Raw genomic sequence first — 19,754 nt, forward strand, 5'->3', positions numbered from 1 at the left:
GTTTTGGGAGATTTTGCTGGTCCATTGTCTATGTAATAGAAGTAATGATATAATAATAGCCTTTCAGGCTATTTTGCTGTGACTGGTAATTTAGCCACTGCCAGAATGTAAAATACCAAAATAAGAGGTGAAGCAAAAAAAATTCTATTAATCAATTACATAATAAATAGCACCACTAGACACAAAATAAGTTTCCACCATTATAAATATTTTCTTTAATTTCAATATCAGAAATGACAAAGTGCAATAGTTTATTTACAATTGTTTTCAACTGGATGTAGTACTCACAGTGATATGGTTTATACCAAAATTTTTATCAATATTTTGATTTAAAGTGAAACAATATAAAAGTACACGAATATTAACGAAAATCTAATTATCTTACAATGTACCAATCAAAACACTTGCACAAACAAGCACTAAAATTATAGCTAAACATAAGCTTGGAGTAAAAGAAAAATAACAATGGCAAGCTGCCACTGCCTGCGAGTACACAGTTCACAACCCAAGGCCAACACTTATAGCAGACCAAAACGAGGACTTGTGAGTCTCACAGGAGTTTGAGAGGAGGAGCAAGCAGTGGCGTGTCTTGTGTGTCGTCCCCTGACCTATGATGTCACCTGACACGACCAACTGAGGTGCCTGAGCTGGGTTGTGGCCGCCAAGTGGGGAGTGGGAGGGGTATTGTATCATAACACGCCCTTCTACACCCACTACTACCACCCTCCTGTCACCAACCTCGTGTATCAGGGAGCAGACGCTGGGATGAGTGGCCAAATGTTGAGAAATACTCACATTAATGTAGAGTAAGGTGTCAGAAATAGGGTGTACGTCTCAGCAGCAGACGACCTGCGACCCGTGCCGCCATCTGTTGAGCGCCGCCGCCACACCTCCCACCTCTCCGAGTCCTCTCTCATGTCCACTAATACACACCTATAAATACCTGAGATAGTCCTACAATAAATTATTTATCCATATATTTATTATTAGTATATAATTATTTGCCATTTTAAACCATTTTAATTATTATATTGTAGCATAAGTTTAAATAATTTGGGTAAAGAAAGACTTCGAACACAGGTGGCAGACATCTGTGGTTAAAATGTAAACAGAGTGGAGGAGGTACGGTAAGTTACCTTTACCTGCCCTTGATGCCACAGCTACATTAGTCACATAATATATAAGCAGTAAATATTTATTCATCTAAATAACAAAAACGTATCTCAGGATTTAGCTTGAGGCCGCGACCTGTAAGACTTTGATCTGGGTTCTCTTAATCTTGCTCAGCAGGATATTGTTAAGGTAATTGATCATGATGTTCACGGGATATATTGTATGTCGCCAATTTCGTTTGTGATAAGACTGCTAAACTATTTAGTTGTGTTTCTTGGTTCACCCAAAGAAAAGTGACAAAGTCATTCATACAGTATCTTTGTTTGGGAATTATTATTTTCTGCAGTTTTAAAGTTGTGTTTATAATTTTATAATCTCACAATTGTTCGATAAACCCTAATGCGAAATTTTCATACTATATTTACCAATATCCTGGCACAGATTCTGCTTGTAGGTGAACATTTTGGTCCAATTGTTTTCTTTACTAGATCCTATGGGAAAATTGGGTAACCAATTTACTATGTTGCCAGTAAAAACTGTGAAAGGGTTGTTAACTTACGAATTGGAATTTTTTACTTGTTGTTTGAGTTCATTTAATTTAGTTATGCAGTACTGCACCAATCTATTGCTTTTCTTTTTTACAACAGTTAGTTAATGACTGTAATAACAGTATACTGTACAGAAATTGAAAAATCGGCCAATTTCACAATGCATAGGACAGTGATTTTTGTTTGATTCGTACTGATATCTACATACAGTATTTTTTTCTTTATTTATCATTTTACAGTACCACTTACCAGCGTACTAACCATTCAGGTGGTCGGCCTGTTCTTTTTTTATTTTGTTAGGACCCTTATTGTCCAGTGTTAATATAAGAGGAAACTGGAGTAGCTACCTAGAGAAAACCTGCCAACTTTTGTAGGGTCACATTTATCCTGGGCCAGGGATATGTGTGTTAATGCGGTACAGTACTGTACTTATTATCTAAATGCTGACTGTTAAATAGGCTTTTCATTTTGCCTGATGTACTGTATTTGCCTATTCTGTTATTTAACATTACTCTACTGTGTTTTCATAATGGATTCTTAGCAGAATATGAAATATGTACAGTACTGCACTGTGTTTTTTCTCATAAGACAATATGTCATCGGCTGTATTTATAGACTTCATAAAAGTGAAGATAGTACTGTATTGAAGTTAAATCATTCGGTACATTTTCATTATTTTCCTTTTTTAGTTATACAGTATTTCAGTATTTTATATAAAGCATTTCATTTTACAGGTTTTATTGCCTGGAGGAAAAGGACTGAAGCTGTACTGTACGATACTTGGACACGTCATGATACTGTATTGAACTACATGAGAGAGAATGACCCACTTAACAAGAAGAATTATACTTTATTGACTTTTATGTTCATTTATTATTTATTTTCAAGAAGTTTTTAATGAGGTGTTTATGAACTGTGTGAACAATGTATATTTATATACATGAGTGTAATAAAAGACTGAAAATGAGAGTAACATTAACACTTCTTGTCTCAATATTGATGTGAGGGTTTTCTGCCCTGTAATTATATACAAAATTTAAATATTATGATGGATTCCATAACATTAAATCTACACTTGAAATAGACTTTTGAAAAAAAAAATCTAAAACACAGGAAAATGCGAAGTAATTCTTATGGACGCTTGAATACTGGAGGAGGCCCGGTACAAGTTAATATGGCTGGGGGATGGTTACTGCGACCGTCAAGAATTGTTCCCACCATCCTCTTGATATTGATAATTGTCCCACTTTGTGCCCACTACTATCTCTCCAAGGTAAGTTAGTTAGTATATATGTACATCTCCATGCTTCTTTTGTAGATATTATGTTGTAGAGATGTGTAAATCTTTTTCCTTTTTTTCAGTACTTTTTGCCATATAGATATTATTAACTGTTTTGTAACATTTGCATTCATAGCATATAGTATGTGTGGAAGAAATACTGACACATCCTTGTAACTTCAGTTCTCTTCTTGACAGCTTTCCTGGGCTAAATAGACTTTTAACTCTTAGGTTGTAACTACCAACCTTTTCATCTACTCCTGTATATTTCACTCCATTTTCCCTCCTTACTCACCTTCTCTATTGTTATTTGTCCTTTTTATATCACTTGTCCCACAGATCGCAGTCTTTAGTGGTGGGACGGGGGTAGTTCACTAAATTCTTGTCTCCTGTGAAATCATCTTAATTATTTATATCCACTTAGTTTTGTTTTGCTCCTTCTATCTAGACCCAATGAAAGCCTCGGGTCCAGATGGTATTCCATCTCTCATTCACAAAAAATGTACACTTGAGCTTACTCCAGCTTCTCTGACCTTATTAACATTTCCTTATCTTCTCATTTTATCCCATAATCTTGGATATTAACCCTTTCACCGCAGGAGGTTACAGTAAGCTGAATACAATCGTCTGGCGGTAGCCAGAATAAAATGGCAAGTGCGTGACATGCGGTGAAAGGGTTAACTAATGTCCAACTTGTTCCCTAAATGGGTGTCGTCCTCTCCCTTGTGCTATCTTCCTGTACTTCTCAGTTGATCATCTCTAAAGACAACTTCTTCAAACACTTTAAAAGTATCTCCATCTCTGACACCCTACATGTTAATTTTTGCTTCTCCGAGGCAGAAATTATCAGAGGTCAACAAAGAAAAGTTATTATCCTTTTAACTATCATAATCCTCATATAGATATTGTACAATAGATTAAATACTGTTTGTGTATTTATTTATTTATTTATTTTTTAATTTTATGCACTGGGGTTTTCACTCAGTTATTAGGTGGAAAACCCAAAGGTCATTTGAAGATGCCAGGGACCAAGGGGACTGTTACTGACATAATGTAAGTCATTAAAGTACAGGGCAAATTGCAGCAGTTTCTGATTTGTGAAATGAATTCAAGTACTGTATGTTTGGAAATATTCTGTAAAATAATCTCATGTTAATCATTTTACTAATATTAAGGAATTTAAAAAGAAAAAGTTCCCAAGTAATATGAACAGGCTTAAATGTCATTTGAAATTAGTAAGTTTGGCCAGAAGTCGATTCAAAATTAAAACCTCGTACAGTAAAGGGGGAAAAAGAAAATTGTGAAGTTCATACCTCAGGTATAGTATGAGGGTTACAGTAATTATTTGATGTATTTTTTTTACTATATAAGGTGACTGTTCTACCCCCACCTGCTGTACTAGTAATTCCTCCTTTTTACTCTAGGCTGTGAATGACTCATCTTTGGGTCATGAACGGCATCTTCTTCTGGACCCCAGTGATCCCTTGGCTGATCTGTCGGGTCTTAAGTGTGATAATGCCAAGGCCAGAGTTCAAGAGCTGTTTTCTATAAAAGGTTAGTTCAGATGGGTATATATTATAAATATTCTTAATAGAAGTACAGTATAACATTAAGAATACAGTCATACTTTTAAATTATATTATTTTATCTGTTTTTTATTTGATTTGCTGCATCAAATACCTTAAAAGAATCAGAAGGATTACTTATATCTTCACCATAAAGTGATATACTATATAGGTAATGACAGGTTTCATTGTGTGGGCAGACTAATGTTAGTAGCTGGGTTAAATTGTTCATGTCTACAATGAACACTGTTTGGCACCATGATAAACTATGCTTTTACTCTCAGCTGTTGGATTATAACATGAATCATATGTTTTGCTTCTGAGGTGTGTGTGTGTGTGTGTGTCTGCTCACGCTTGCTTGCATGGGAATGAGAAAATACATTTATGTAAGATTCCATGGGTAAATAAATCTTAGTACAGGTATCCCATGTTTAGCATTAATTCATTAATGTTAATTCGGTTTAGCAATAATTTTTTTTTTTACAGTATTGTATAAAAAGGGGGTTTATAAAGTCCCTATCTATTTCAGTGAAATAACGGGGAACTGTGTTAAATTCAATTATAAAATAATTGCATTTCTTACTACATTTACAGCATCTTCTGAGACAATTGGACGTCCAAATCTTGGTTCATCATTAACAGATCCCATTGTTTTGAATTTATTCAACAATATGCGTATTGTCTTGTCTGTAGGACCTGGTTTATGAAATTTTCTTTGAAACCTCTCTAATTTCTTTGCATTTCTTTCCTTGACTACGCAGTGTTACCACCAGCACACGTTCTTGCACATTCTTCTTCATGGAGTTCTGCAATAAAAATCAATAAAAACCATTATTTCACTGAAATAGATAGGAACTTTATAAACGCCCTGTATAAAACTATAAAATAAGAAAAATGAAGAGCACACACACAGACACACATGTATACAGTACAGTACAGGTAAAAGAAATAATTGTCCTAAGGGCAAACACATAAAGGGAGAATACTGTACATTTCTTTGGACACGAGTAAAAATGTAACACTCTCCCCCCCTCCTCCTCAGGTCAGCAAATGATATTCGCAGATTTGGCAATTCGCGGCCATTTTCAGACCCAAACCCCTACGAATTTTAAGGGCATGTTGTACTGTACTTTTGTTTTTATATATTAAAATTATATCAGTTACCTCATGTCTTCTGTTTTCATGACTCATCTTTTCTGGACAGCTTCTGTGCTGAATGAGTTGCGTGACATGGAACAACATCGACAGCAGCTACAGGAAAACATAGCCTCGGCCACATCCCGAATAGAAAGTCTACGACAGGAAGAGAGCAGAATCAAGACTGAACTTGAAAGACTCAAGACAAGTGTTGAGCAGGTAATTGTATTGTTATTTAATATTGTAGTCATCTCCCTGTTAATAAAAGCAAGAATAATATGTATAAACATTATGTGCTGACCATCATCACCTAGCACAATAATGACATCTTATCCCAATTGAATTATTGAAGTTTTTTAATGGTGAGGCAAATCAGACTTAACATGCTTAGTGCACTGACCACCATTGGTACAGGGATGACATGTTACAGATTTGAACAGAGAGGGTTTAAATCACAGTTAATAATACACATAGAACATCTCTCTGAATTTTGTGTCTATAGACTATAAGCCATCCATCAAGTGTCGAAGGAGATTTTCACTTGCAGATTATTCCTGACAGAGCCTGTACCTCTGTGTCTAGAGGGCTGACTGCATACCGATTCAAGAATACTGTCTTATATGGATTAGTTGAATCTGTGTAGTGAGGGCGACAGCTCAACTAAGACTTATTTATGTTTTGAAAAACAAACAAGCTACCAGGGACACTGAGACATATCTCTTGCCAGTTCTGAAGCACCCCCTATCCAAAGTCTCTGAATTCAGTCCTCACATTTTTCTCTGCCTTTAATCTGTCGACACCTAGTTTCTGCACCCTGTTGTGGTCATAATAACCTTAACAGGCAAAGTGATTGTTTTTACTGTTTATCCTATTTCATAAAACCATAGGACAGTGTCCATATCGTAGTATGCGGTAAACCCCTAAGATAGTGTAGTTGGTTCAGTGACAATGTGCTTAAATCTCTCACCATACCAGGTATGTTATGGGTTTGAATTATGGCCCAGACACATGTGGGAAGGTTGTTATCCTGTGTGGCCCTATCAAACATCAGAGGTTTCTTCCTGTAGTTACTAACACTGAACAATACTCTATGTTCATAACGAAGAACTGAGCAGCCACCTGAACAGCTAAGAAGCTGATAAGTGGTAAAATTATAAATTAAATTATAAAAATAAGTCACTTGATTCATCTCCACAGCCATAAAATCGAATTTTTAAATTTAGTCCTTTATTATTTTTGTGGGCAATAGGATTCAGGCAGCCTTAATGATGAGCATAAGAGATTATAGGAGTGACCCTATGAAAAATAAAAGTGTATATATTTAGCATCAAGTTTTAAGGAAGTACATATTACTGTACAGTATAGGGATATAATTTTTTTCATTATTTATTATGGATTTACCATTTTTACACACTGTACAATACAGTGCTGAAATCTGTTGGTATAATCAAAACATATGCTAAACAAATCTGTTTGTTGTATTGGTATACTTTTAAGATTTAAATTAAGTCACATTATACTCTTTCAGGCTCTTCTTACACAACGTGAAGTGTTTGAGAAGAACATGCCACAAATTGTGGCTCCTCTCCGGATCACTGCCACTCAAAAGGACAACATTCCTCTACCTTTACCAAGCTCAGATAGTGTTTCTCAGTGCCGTATGCACAACTGCTTTGACTATTCAAAATGCTCACTCCTCTCAAACTTTCCCGTATATAATTATGATGTTGATAAATATAGAATGCCTTCGAGTGACTTGGAAGCATTTGTAAAAATTACTGTAAAACAAGCCTTGGGCTACAATGCTCAAGTTACTTCTGACCCAATTGAGGCTTGTATTTTTGTTGTTTTAATGGGCGAGAGTATAGGTTCATCTGTTGATAAAGTTAATCTGGAAGAGACTCTCCATAGCCTGCCATATTGGAATGGCGATGGCCGTAACCATGTTCTTCTGAATCTTGGGAGAACCTTTTACAGTAAAAATATTTTTGAAGGTGTCAATACAGGCCGGGCTATAACAGTTCAGTCTCACTTCTATTCTCATCTCTATCGACCTGGTTTTGACCTAGTGACTCCTCCCCTTCTTGGCCTTCCTGGTGGTGACCTTTGGCAAAACCTTCCCCCATTGGTGCCTGCTAAGAGGAAATATCTGTTGTCATTCCAAGGAGAATTGCCCCGTTTGAGAAACTATTTGGATAAGGAGGAGCATCCTCTCTCAAGCAATCCTCAAATAAGAGAAGAAGTTGCTGTCGTTGAGGAACTTATGCAACTTGAGCACACACACACAGATGATCAGTTCCTGCTTCAGTTTACCTGTCAAGGGAGTGGGGGTTATGGGGACTTGGAAGAATGGCAAATGTGTGAAACTGAGAGCAGACGTACCCAGGTTCTTCGAGATTCCACATTTTGTTTGGTAATGGCACCCCTCTCTACTTTTGAAATTACCACCGTAACTCTGCAAGCACGTATTTATGAGGCCATTAAATATGGAGCCATTCCAGTCATTCTTGGTAACCATGTTGAGCTACCTCTAAGTGAAACCATTGACTGGCTTAAATTAACCATTGTTTTACCAAAAGCTCGTGTCACAGAGCTTCACTTCCTTCTTCGGTCAGTGTCGGATGGGGACATTCTTTTCATGCGTCGACAAGGTCGTATGGTGTGGGAACGTTTCCTTGGGTCTACTCAGGTTTTGCTGGATTCCATTCTGGCTACACTGAGGCAAAGACTAAACATCCCAGCACTACCAGCAGCTGAAGAACCCTCAGTCAGTGTCTTCAATGGCTCCTTTGTGGTAAGTGAATTACTGTACTATCGAAGATATTTCTCCCTTTGTTGTGTAAAATATCATTTTGTTTGAAAATTTTTAAATATCAGTCTTTAATTTTTGCATCTGTATTCATCTCTCACAAAAGTATGTAATAAACAGTAATCTTAATGTTTCTGTCAAAATCGTTTTTATGTTAAATTTTCTAAACTTATGCTTCCATAAAAACTTTTTCTCTCAGATTCAATCTATGTACTCCAATAATAAAATTTACTTAGTCTTTGTATATGTTTAGAATATATTAATGCCATACTTTGCAGTCAACTTCAGCACCTTCCCTCAAACCCCATATTTGCATTTGTAATGAATATACCATATACCAGTTCAATACTGTGTACTCTGTATGTGAATGTTCACCCCTGAGAGCTTTGAACTTTTATTATTACTTCAATGCATAAATTATTTACTGAATTTACCTTCTACAGCCCCTGAAGAGTGATGCCAACATACCAGAACCTGACACAGATGAGAACCTAGGACCAATTGAGCCTCCCTTCCCATCAATAGTTTTCACTCGTAACTACACCACTTCACTCTTGAATGGTTACGAAATTTGGAACGTATGGGGTGACCCCTTCAACCTTTACCCTAATCTTCCCACAAACCCCATACTGCCAACAGAAGCAAAATTCTCAGGATCCAAGTTGGGTTTTCGACCAATCAATGCAGGTTCTGGGGGTTCAGGAAAGGAATTCAGCGAGAGCCTCGGAGGAAACTCTCCAAAGGAGCAGTTTACAATTGTGATGTTAACATATGAGAGAGAACAGGTTAGAATAATTCTCTCATTGACACATGGAACCCAGCAATTTCATTACTTTCTGAAAAATTAAGTTCAGCAAAAAGTCATAAACTTCTAGAGAAAGTAGTATCTCAGTGCATGCATTTTTTATTTCTAAACATGTGAATTTTGTAAGATGTAATAAAATTATATGGTCTCATGTTCTTGATCATTTTATAGGATATTTTTATAAAGTGCTGAATATACTCTTATGCAGTGTAATCATATGTATAAAATATTTTTGCTATCTTTGTTTTATAACTTTTTCATTACTATTAAGGTGTTGTTGAATTCTTTGGCTCGACTGTATGGGTTGCCTTACCTCAACAAAGTCATAGTTGTATGGAACTCGCCAAAACTCCCACCTGAGGACCTGCGGTGGCCTGATATCAAGGTTCCCATTCAGGTCAGTGACTTCTTGTACTTTTCTTTATGGTACATTACACTTAATATTTCATATTATATAAATTAATACCTCTGGTTAGTGTACAAATAAAGCTAGTTTAGGATTTGTGTTGCATCCACAAATTTAATTATCAGATGCTTGTAAAGTAAGTTTTTTCTTATGATTTGATTTTAGCCCATGAAATTCCTCATAAACAAAATACAGTACTGTACACGTATCCCTCACTATATGAATGGCTTTAGGTTCCTCGAAAATTGAATGTTCATAAATCGAATAACATATGGGAAAAATAGGGTTCGGTTACCTAAAAAAGATTAAATGAGTTCCCATACAAAAAAAAACTTACCTAACTACTGTAATTTAGTACTTACGTATATTTGGTACATTACATTAAGGAACTGTGTTTGTATAAGCAAGAATAGCTTTCGTATGCTGTAGTGAGAAAGAGGTGTAAGTGCTTTACAGTATAGAATATTCATATACGCAAATATTCATACCATGAACATTAGTACAGGACCTGTACTGTATAGCGAGGTATACCTAACCATGGCAGACAGGACACTCATTGTACTGTACTTATGTTTAGTAGGGTGTTCATTTTAGTGGCTATGGCTAACTAAAAAAGCTTTGTCCAACTTCTGTCAACCAATGATGTGATAATTGGTGAGTTTGTAAGAAACTGGCATATTTAGCCAGGAATTTCCAGCCAGACAGCCTGGGGACTATACTGTACTCACTGAGCATTTCGACAGTTGCAAATATCTGCTCTTTGCCAACTGATGTATTTATTTCTCCTTTGCATGAAGTAAATTGATCTGACCAAGGCTTTAAAAAAATGTGCACACTTTCCTTTAAATAAAATGTATTACCATTTTAATACAAAAATTATTGTTCTGTGAAACTCCAAAATTAAACTTGCAGGTGATTCGTGCAGAGCGCAACAGCCTCAACAACCGATTCCTGCCTTATTCAGAGATTGAGACAGAAGCTGTGCTGTCAGTTGATGATGATGCTCACCTGCGGCATGATGAGATTGTCTTTGGGTTTAGGTTTGTGACCAGGATCCAGCATTACTGTACTCTTAGAAAAATTATGTGATGTTATGTAACAAAAATTATATGAGATAAAGGGCATTGATAAAACTTTCTGCTTATACTGTATAAATTTTATATTTACACTATAATTTTTTAAAATAATTATTTTAATAATTTCAGGGGAAATTTTATGCGTACTGTTTACTACTTATATGTTTTGAATTTTTAGTACTATACATATTTCCAGTTCTTCCACAAGTCTTTTAATAGCTTAAATATGTTGATGAGCAGTAGTTCAGATATTTAGAGTACTGTATAAGATTCTTTAAATGACTACCCTTGAAGCCTTGTAAAGATCAAAATCTTAAGAAAGATCATCAACAACAATAACATTTTAGGGCCATTTTCCACGCTTACATGAGCTAGCCTCGGTTACCTGATGGCAGGTCTGCATCCTGCAGTCTCTTACAGTTTCTCATGTCAGGTTCATAACTAATGTCATTTCTTACAACTTCTTCCCATGTCAGTCTTGGCCAACCTCTGGTTATCTTAAGAAATATGGATGAAATACACCTATTTATTTTCATCTAAAAAATATTGAGTTTTTTAGTATAGACTTGTACTTAAGGAGTCATGTACAGTACAATACGGGTACTTATGGAAATAATTTTAAAACACATCAGAGTTTGGAGGGAGGAGAGAGAGCGGATCGTGGGGTTCCCTGGTCGTTACCATGCCTGGGACTTGAACTACGGTGGTTGGCTCTACAATTCCAACTACTCTTGTGAACTATCCATGGTATTAACAGGTAAGAATTTCACTGCAATTATTATAATTATATTTCTTTGCTTGTTGACAATTTTGTGTACCCGATATTTCATTGGTAACGTATAGCTGAAATGACACCCATTTCCAGAAACTAATATTCAAAATATTAGTTTCTGGAAATAGGTGTTATTTACTGTATATTGTGAATATTTTTTAACAAAATAAGTACTAACTTTCTCATTATTTTATTGTAGGTGCTGCCTTTTTCCACAAATATTATGCTAGCATGTACTCTCATGTGATGCCACAAGCCATACGTGACAAAGTTGATGAATACGTGAATTGTGAAGACATTGCCATGAATTTCCTCGTTTCACACATAACCAGAAAGCCGCCTGTCAAGGTAAAGATACAGAAATAATCTATGTCACTTGCTGTTAGAGAAAAGGTCAAACCTGCTAAATATTGAAATGCTGTACAGTATGTGATTTATTTACATACAGTTTTTCAACATCATTTATGCTAACATGCTGTTGATGGGTTGCATAAAGTTAGAGGGAAAAGCTAAATGAATGCCTAAGTAATTTTGGGAGATGGAACAAAGGGAATACCAAAGAGAGCTGTAGTTAATTAAATTAATGACTTGTCAATGAAGGGAGTCTGCTGCACTTAATTCAAGTTATCTTATTTTGTAACTAGATAAGAATGAACAAAGTTGAAAAAAAAAGAAGCATCACATTCTGTAAGCATAAAATATAATTACATACTGTACTGTATCTATCTTTGCTTGGCTGATAAATACTAGTTCAATGTGAAATAAAACAAAATAATTGAAGAAAGTCAGTACAGTATAGTCTTGATTTACGCGGTCAATTGAACCCGTGGAGGTCCGCGTAAAATGAGAAACGCGTAAACGAAATAACAGAACATATGGGATTAATTGAATTAGAGACTGGGCCGACCCCCAAACTCCACTTTTTCCGACACAATACGTACGTTGTAGTAAAAATAGTATCTTGATTTTATGATGGTATGCACACACACATAATATAGAAGAGAAATATCAATAAGAGAATAATCAAGGTTTAACACTTACGTTAGTAGAAGAGATGGGTCGGCATACGGGGATGGGGGCTGGTTCCGAGGCAGAGGGCAGATTAGTGGCCCTCAAGTGAATCACTATCCACCACAGATGTCAGGGCCTCCCTGACAAACCCCTCAAAGTCACTATCACTGATTTTGGCTGGCTGTGGTTGTGGTGGGTTGTGGGCGAAGAACTAGGTAATGTTACTTTGACGGCTAGCATTGATGTTGTCGTGATACATCTGGACATACGGCTCCATAATTTTCGACAGAAGGTTATTAGACACTTCATACCGATGATTGACTGTGTCTTTGTCAAGGATGAGCCTGATTTTCTCCCCCAACTCGATGACTTCCTTCACATAACCATGGCTTGGTCCAGGTAGTTCAAGGTTTCTCGGGGGTGGTGGGGGTCCAGCGGAAGACATTGTGAGGGGAATAGCGGGTACAAGAGAGAACTGTATACATGGAGACTGAGAACAATGAGACTGGCCCGGCTAGGTCAGCGACTTCTTCCCTCTGGTGGCAGGGCACGTCATGTTACATTAGACCAATCACAGCTTGCGGCGGAGGGAGGTAAGGATGCATGGCCCAATCACAGTCCGATACGTCATATGACGTCAGCGATAACGTAAGAGCGACCTAATGCGCACCCTCCCCGTGCCGCTTCCTGTGTAAATGATGGAATGAACCGCGTAACTTAGAATTGTCATTCTGGCAAGGTGCCGCGTAAATGACCAAACGCGTAAACCAAATGTGCGTAAATCAAGACTATACTGTGCAGGTATTTTAAATATCATGGGATGACTAATGCTTCATAAGTAGCTCGTAGCCTTAGCGCATTCCTTTCTACTCACTAACAAGTTTCAGGTCACCTCACGATGGACCTTCCGCTGCCCTGGTTGTCCAGTCTCACTCTCTGAAGATGATTCGCATTTTACAGAGCGGCACAGCTGCATAAACTTCTTTACACAGGTTAGTAAATAATTACCATTGTGAAAAATACCTTACAATGATTTTAAAGATCATGCTGATCCAATAAATGGAAGACATACGTTAATATTGAGTAAGGAGCATAAATTATTATCTATTTATTGGTTAAATTACTTGTTGGTAAATAATAGTACAGTGCTTATTAACAGGTAAAATTCCCTATTTTTAGGTAATATTACCAACTTATCCGGTGATGTTAAGCAGGTTTTACTGCCCGTGTAATTCAGTACTGGAATTAAATAAACTTAAGCTGGCATGTTTGGAAAGTCTGTCTTTTCATTCAAGCATCTATAATTACATTTTAATATTCAGAAATCTAAACAAGTTGTATTAATAGTGTATCTATTGTTTCAGGTTTATGGTTATAATCCTCTTCTGAATACACAGTATCGTGTTGACTCTGTTCTTTTTAAGACCAGACTTCCGCATGACAAACAAAAGTGCTTTAAGTTTATATGAAGATTGACTTTTATATTGATGGAATTTTCCAGGGTACACAATGAGTATTGAATTGATTCCCAGGATACAATATCTGATTTTATTTATCATTTTTTGTGTGTGTGTGTGTGTGTGCGTGCGCGTGCCTGCACTGTTGAATGATGGGGTGTATCCTTGTGAATTAGCTGTCCATATTTGAAGAATATCTGTATTTTTATGAAGTTTCACTTGTTGAAATTGAAAGCTTTGTGTAAAGCAGAAGTTGATTATATTCTCATTCCAAATATTTCAGAATTACTGTATTTGTATTTTAGTGACCCATTGCAAAAGTGAAAATTACTAATAGGTAATTTTTGTGTTTATAATTGTTAGTTCTGCAGTTAGAAATTTTAATATTTTTATCATAACTGTAACCTTGCCATAAATTTAAATATGGTAACAAATATATTACTCATATTGTAATGGTTGTTAAATATGCAAAGTGTGCATTTGTCAACATTATTCCAGTTATACTGTATGTGATTTATATTGTAAAGTACACGAGGAAAATTTTTTAGCTGTTAAATTGGAACCAGTGTTGTATATTAGATATGTGAAGTTTATATTAGAAGAGTATATTGTTACCAGTCATCGTTTAGGTAATGCAGGTATTATATTTTATTAAGACTGTATAGGCTTAGAAAAATGCTTGTTTGCAGTAACCCTACTGACTGTATTAAGAAAATTTGTACCTTTATTTAAATGAATGTTTGTGTTTGAATCATACTTAATAATTACCTCTGGGTGATAAGCAAGTCAATATGGATCTCTGAAAGCCCAATATGGAACATTGATTATATATGTTTCAGACCTAAAGGTACAGTAACTTATTGGGCATTTTAAGTCGGTTGTTTTAACAAAGAAATTTAGGAAAAATATCTTTGTACTTACCTTAAGTTTTGTAAGTCGTATTGCTGCAAACAGAGAGCTTTTTTTTTTTAGGCCATAATTGAACCAGTTAAATTTCTATCATAATGCTTCAGGGCCATAATATTGGTTAAGTGTTTTGTAAGTTGTTCATAACTGCTGTAGAGAAGACAGTAGTTGTGTATCTTCTCTGTACTATGGTTGCAATAACATAGAGAGAGTACAGATACTGTACTTTAGTGCTCTATCAAGAATCCTCCATACTGAGATAAGCATGATACAATTTGTTGATCACCAGGAACCTCCAAGTGAGTTGTTGGTCACCAGGAACCTCCTAGTGAGTTGTTGGTCACCCACAAACTTGATTAACCTGGGTAAAAGTTTCCCATTCTGCCCAGTGCCTGCCATAAATGGTAATTACTCAGCTGTCTTAAGAGTTTGTCCATGGATAATTTGAATTAACACAGCTATTATTATCAAGCCTGTATTATTAAACAACATCTTCCCTTGAAGAGGGTCGTCGTGTTTCAACCCAAGTTGTAAACTAAATAAGTCCTGAGGGACACCGCAGTACAGTACTTAACGGGATGGTGTGGCGGTAAAATGAACTAATTCCAATATTATAAATTAATTTTATTGGAATTGGTTAATTTTACCGCCACACCACCCCATTAAGTACTGTACTGCGGTGTCCCTCAGGACTTATTTAGTTTAAAACTCGGGTTGAAACACGACGACCCTCTTCAAGGGAAGATGATGTTTAATAATATGGGCGTTAGTGTATCCATTAATTGGCTGAAATAATAGCTGGTTTGCAGTAAGGTATCGGTTGTTAAAAGCCCTAGTTGACAGAAAAGGTTGTTATCAATTCTGTGTTGGTACTCACGTACTATTTTCCTCCCTTCCATTATTATGAGGTTTTTATGTCTGTTGATCCATCTTAGATAACAATGGGTGAGGAATATAATTAATACAGGGTATATACATACAGTATAGTCTCGGTTTACGTGGTCAATTAAACCCATGGAGGTCTGCGTAAACGAAATAACAGAACATATGGGATTAATTGAAATAGAGACTGGGCCGACCCCCAAACTCCACTTTTTCCGACACAATACGTATGTTGTAGTAAAAATAGTATCTTAATTCTATTATGGTATGCACACACACATAATATAGAAGAGAAATATCAATAAGAGAATAATATACTGTACCAGGTAAAAGAAAAATCAAGGTTTAACACTTACGTTAGTAGAAGAGATGGGTCGGCATACGGGAATGGCGGCTGGTTCCGAGGCAGAGGGCAGATTAGTTGCCCTCCGGTGAATCACTATCACTATTCACAAAGGTTTGCAGGGCCTCCCTGACAAACTCCTCAAAGTCCATATCGTCACTGTCACTATCACTGACTTGGGCTGGCTGTGGTTGTGGTGGGTTTCGGGCGAGACTAGCATTGATGTTGTCGTGATACATCTGGACATACGGCTCCATAATTTTCGACAGAAGGTTATTAGACACTTCATGCCGATGCTTGACTGTGTCTTTGTCAAGGATGAGATTAATTTTCCCCCCCAACTCGATGGTTTCCTTCACGTTTTCATGGCTTGGTCCAGGTTCAAGGTTTTTCTAGGGGTGGTAGGGGTCCAGCGGAAGCCATTGTGAGGGGAATAGCGGGCACAAGAGAGAACTGAGAACAATGAGACTGGCCAGGCTAGGTCAGTAGCTTCTCCCCACTCGTGGCTAGCCACGTCATATTACATTAAACCAATCACAGCTAGCGGGGGAGGGAGGTAAGGATGCGTGGCCCAATCGCAGTCCGATACGTCATATGACATCAGCGATAACGTAAGAGCGACCTAATGCGCAACCCTCACTGCGTCGCTTCCCGTGTATGGTCAAGAATGGACCGCATGAGTACAAAATGGCGCGTCTGGATCTCTCCAGCCGCTCGCCGCGTAAATGATGAAATTTTCCGCGTAATTCAAACATTTCATTCTGGCAAGGCACCACGTAAACAAAAACCGTGTAAATCCAGACTATACTGTAATCACTAGTACAAGTATACCTCAGTTTATGATAGAGTTGCTTCCCTGGCACCCCTATCATAAATCAAACAGTAAGTCAAATCATATTTATTGATTGATTATCAATATAAATTTGAAGGTATGTTCCCCACTAAATGTAATATAATGACACTTTGCAACACAACTTACACATACCTGTTTTCTTTTCAATAACCTCAGTGAGTCTTATCACACCCAACTTGTGGTCCATTACCACTGGGTGTATTATTACTGTTGCTCATTTCACTTGTTCATGAATCTCCTGATATTGTATCTCTAAATAAGGTAAATCACTTTGAAAATGCAAGAAATTGTTGGTGAGGTCTGTTGAAGTGTGGAGCTGGATTTGAAAGACGTGGTTGGCTTGTAAACAATTTCGTTTCAACATGCTGATGTCAGTCAAACTGCTTTGAGCATATGATGTTCATTTTCTTTGATACAATGAGTTGTTACATGTTTTCCATTTCAAAAATAATGAAATTTCATAAACAAATATTTGTGTAAATTATTTACACTACAATACTATCAAAATTGAAGATCATGAATAGAGTTATGATTAATAGAGGTATACCTTTAGCCCTAAAGTAGATATCTAATCCACTAAAATGCCATGACATATAACATTCAATACATGTTTATGACAATGCATAATGTATATGCATTTCATCAAAATGTTTATGCAAGTCATTGATTGTTTCTGTGATTAAAAGAACAATGCTCTGTAAGGGGAATGAACTGTCAACCAAATGAAATGGGCACATAAAAGTTTTCTAAGCGAACAACATTAATATTATATTCCACTTATCCCTGGGGTATTACTAGTCTGAAATATATACAGTATACTACTCTATGAGAATGCACATAAATGAACAATTTAAGGAATTTAAAAGTTAATTCAAGTATTGTACAGTACTCGAGTTTGATTTTATAAATAATAGGTTAGTCTACCCAACCTCTGTACTGTTTATTCAGGTTTTCTCTGCATTTGAGTGAGTGCCATGAATGTAGTACATATCTGATTTTTGGTGCACTGTGATAATTTTCTTAAGTTTAATGTAGAAAATTACTAGATTTTAGTGTTGTGGAATTATTTTTTGTATTCATTAGTATTGAGGCCACAGTTGTTAATGAAATTACTTGTAATGCAAATAGTAAAGAACATAACCAACATGCAGAATATAATCACTGTTAATCCACTACTGACAGCACTGTTTCAGGATGTCAGATGTATATATGAAACAAGTGGTACACTAATAGTCATAGGCAGCTTATTAATAATCCAGGCAGATGTGTATCCCTGTGACGGTGTGAACTGTAACATCATAGTCTGTGGTTTGGTGGCCGACACATTATAGTATCGTACTGTATTGAAGAAAGCTGTACTTTACATGTTTGCCTCGAGTCAATTATGTAGTGTACAGGTATTATGTTTCCTTAGACTCCCTCAGTGCCCAAGTCTCCATGATGTAGCAATACATAATTATAATTAATTTATACCATAACTAAAAAGCTACTTGCTATGTGGGTACTGTATCAGTTTTTACTGCGTCTCAAATAAGAAACAACTCGCCTACAGTCACCCACAAAAGCCTTGTTGCCTCTCCTGCTGTTCTACAAACCCTGAGATCAGACTCATAAACTTGAAGCAGTAGACACGGATTCATTATTTTATCCATAAATGCTTTGGATTCATGAGTTTGAATCTTGGTTTTCACGGTTCAGGGGGAAAGGCGACAGGACTTTTGTGGGTGAATGTACTGTACATTGTTAAAGTTATCAACCATTCATCTCAGGTGTTAAAATAGCACCCAGGAATTTATTTCCATATAGTATGTATATTAATCCTAGTTGAGTCTTAGGGCTTTTGTAAAATACATTTGGATTTCACTTTTTATTTGTATCAACATTATTTTATTTACTGTATACAATTTATTTTAGTGTTATTTTTTTATTAATTATAATTATAATTATTATTTCTATTTTTATTTATTTTTTTTTTCATTTACAGGTATTTCTTTTTTTTTTGGAGGGGGGGGGGTGTCAACTTAATCATGGAAAGTAATTTTGTAAACCTTATTACTGTACTGTAAAACATTTGAGGAGTCCAACTCAGTATATTAGATTATTTTGGCAAGGTTTCCCCACATTTTTCAAATACTGTACTTTCTTGTACCAATATTTCATTACAACAGGCCACACTGGCAATTTCTTTAGCCCTTTATGGGGACCATGGTGCTTCATTTTATGATAAAAGATATAATATTCTGTTTAAAGTATTTCATGTTTCATGTAATCCTTCTCTGGTAATTTCTGAAAATCAGACAATTCAGATACCGTAAAAGATCAACCATCATTAATAATTAACAAAAAAGGTAGGAAAACAAACTGTAATGCAAAGGAAGAAAGAGAGCCTAAATATAAAGGTTGTTTTGGTAATGATTTTGTGACAAAAGTATTCTATAATGATGCTATCTTTGATTATTTTTTCCTTCACATACTATAGTACTGTACAGGTATGCTTATCGATTCTAAAGCAATGAATAAAATATTACGAAAGGTTTAAACTATGAAACTAGGGAAATGTCACAAAGAAAACTACAGAATGTAGAGATAGGTAAGAGGCAGACTATGTGATTTGAATCCCTTTGCACAAAGCCATGATCTTATTTTGAAATTCTAGATATGTTGAAAGTTGGGATTCCAGGAATAGTGTCTTTTGTAGTCTTAATATGGGAAATTATATTGTTGCCTCAGAGCTTAGCTTAGTGCTTATATATATATATATATATATATATATATATATATATATATATATA

At 36.0% G+C, this 19,754-nt stretch overlaps 2 protein-coding genes across 9 annotated transcripts in view; one reads left to right on the plus strand and one right to left on the minus strand.

Moving 5' to 3' along the window:
• Positions 1–902, minus strand: part of LOC121874922 — a 67,443-nt gene extending 66,541 nt beyond the window's left edge. For 2 of the 5 annotated variants that reach the window (XM_042379273.1, XM_042379271.1), the window contains exon 1: positions 796–902. The gene's annotated coding sequence lies outside the window, so the exon portion shown is untranslated. Of the gene's footprint in view, positions 1–554; positions 670–795 lie in introns of those variants that run through there. The other 3 variants (XM_042379275.1, XM_042379274.1, XM_042379272.1) reach the window with 2 other exon arrangements.
• On the plus strand, positions 466–14,729 carry LOC121874923 (exostosin-3-like). Of its 4 annotated transcripts, none has more exons than XM_042379278.1 (12): positions 466–543; positions 2,396–2,934; positions 4,365–4,494; positions 5,710–5,861; positions 7,171–8,436; positions 8,895–9,236; positions 9,528–9,653; positions 10,575–10,702; positions 11,371–11,495; positions 11,710–11,858; positions 13,403–13,513; positions 13,886–14,729. In XM_042379278.1, exons 2-12 carry the CDS (start codon positions 2,779–2,781, stop codon positions 13,988–13,990), a joined length of 2,790 nt encoding a protein of 929 aa, XP_042235212.1. In that variant the 5' UTR covers positions 466–543; positions 2,396–2,778; the 3' UTR covers positions 13,991–14,729. The 4 variants fall into 4 exon arrangements, with proteins under 4 accessions (XP_042235212.1, XP_042235210.1, XP_042235213.1 ...); XM_042379276.1 differs by lacking the exon at positions 466–543 and adding an exon at positions 1,015–1,127; XM_042379279.1 differs by lacking the exon at positions 466–543 and adding an exon at positions 1,016–1,127 and having other exon boundaries at positions 13,409–13,513.
• Positions 14,730–19,754: the final 5,025 nt, after the last annotated feature.

The sequence above is a fragment of the Homarus americanus genome, unplaced genomic scaffold (assembly GCF_018991925.1).
Source record: "Homarus americanus isolate GMGI-L3 unplaced genomic scaffold, GMGI_Hamer_2.0 scaffold56009, whole genome shotgun sequence".
In the NCBI taxonomy this organism is placed as follows: Eukaryota; Metazoa; Arthropoda; class Malacostraca; order Decapoda; family Nephropidae; genus Homarus; species Homarus americanus.

Bases quoted from the DNA above. Each gene is read 5' to 3' on its own strand.
- LOC121874923 (XM_042379278.1), top strand. From the start codon at position 2,779: ATGCGAAGTAATTCTTATGGACGCTTGAATACTGGAGGAGGCCCGGTA. The intron at 4,495-5,709 runs GTTAGTTCAGAT...TTTTCTGGACAG, and splicing joins AGAGCTGTTTTCTATAAAAG to CTTCTGTGCTGAATGAGTTG. The intron at 9,237-9,527 runs GTTAGAATAATT...ATTACTATTAAG, and splicing joins TAACATATGAGAGAGAACAG to GTGTTGTTGAATTCTTTGGC.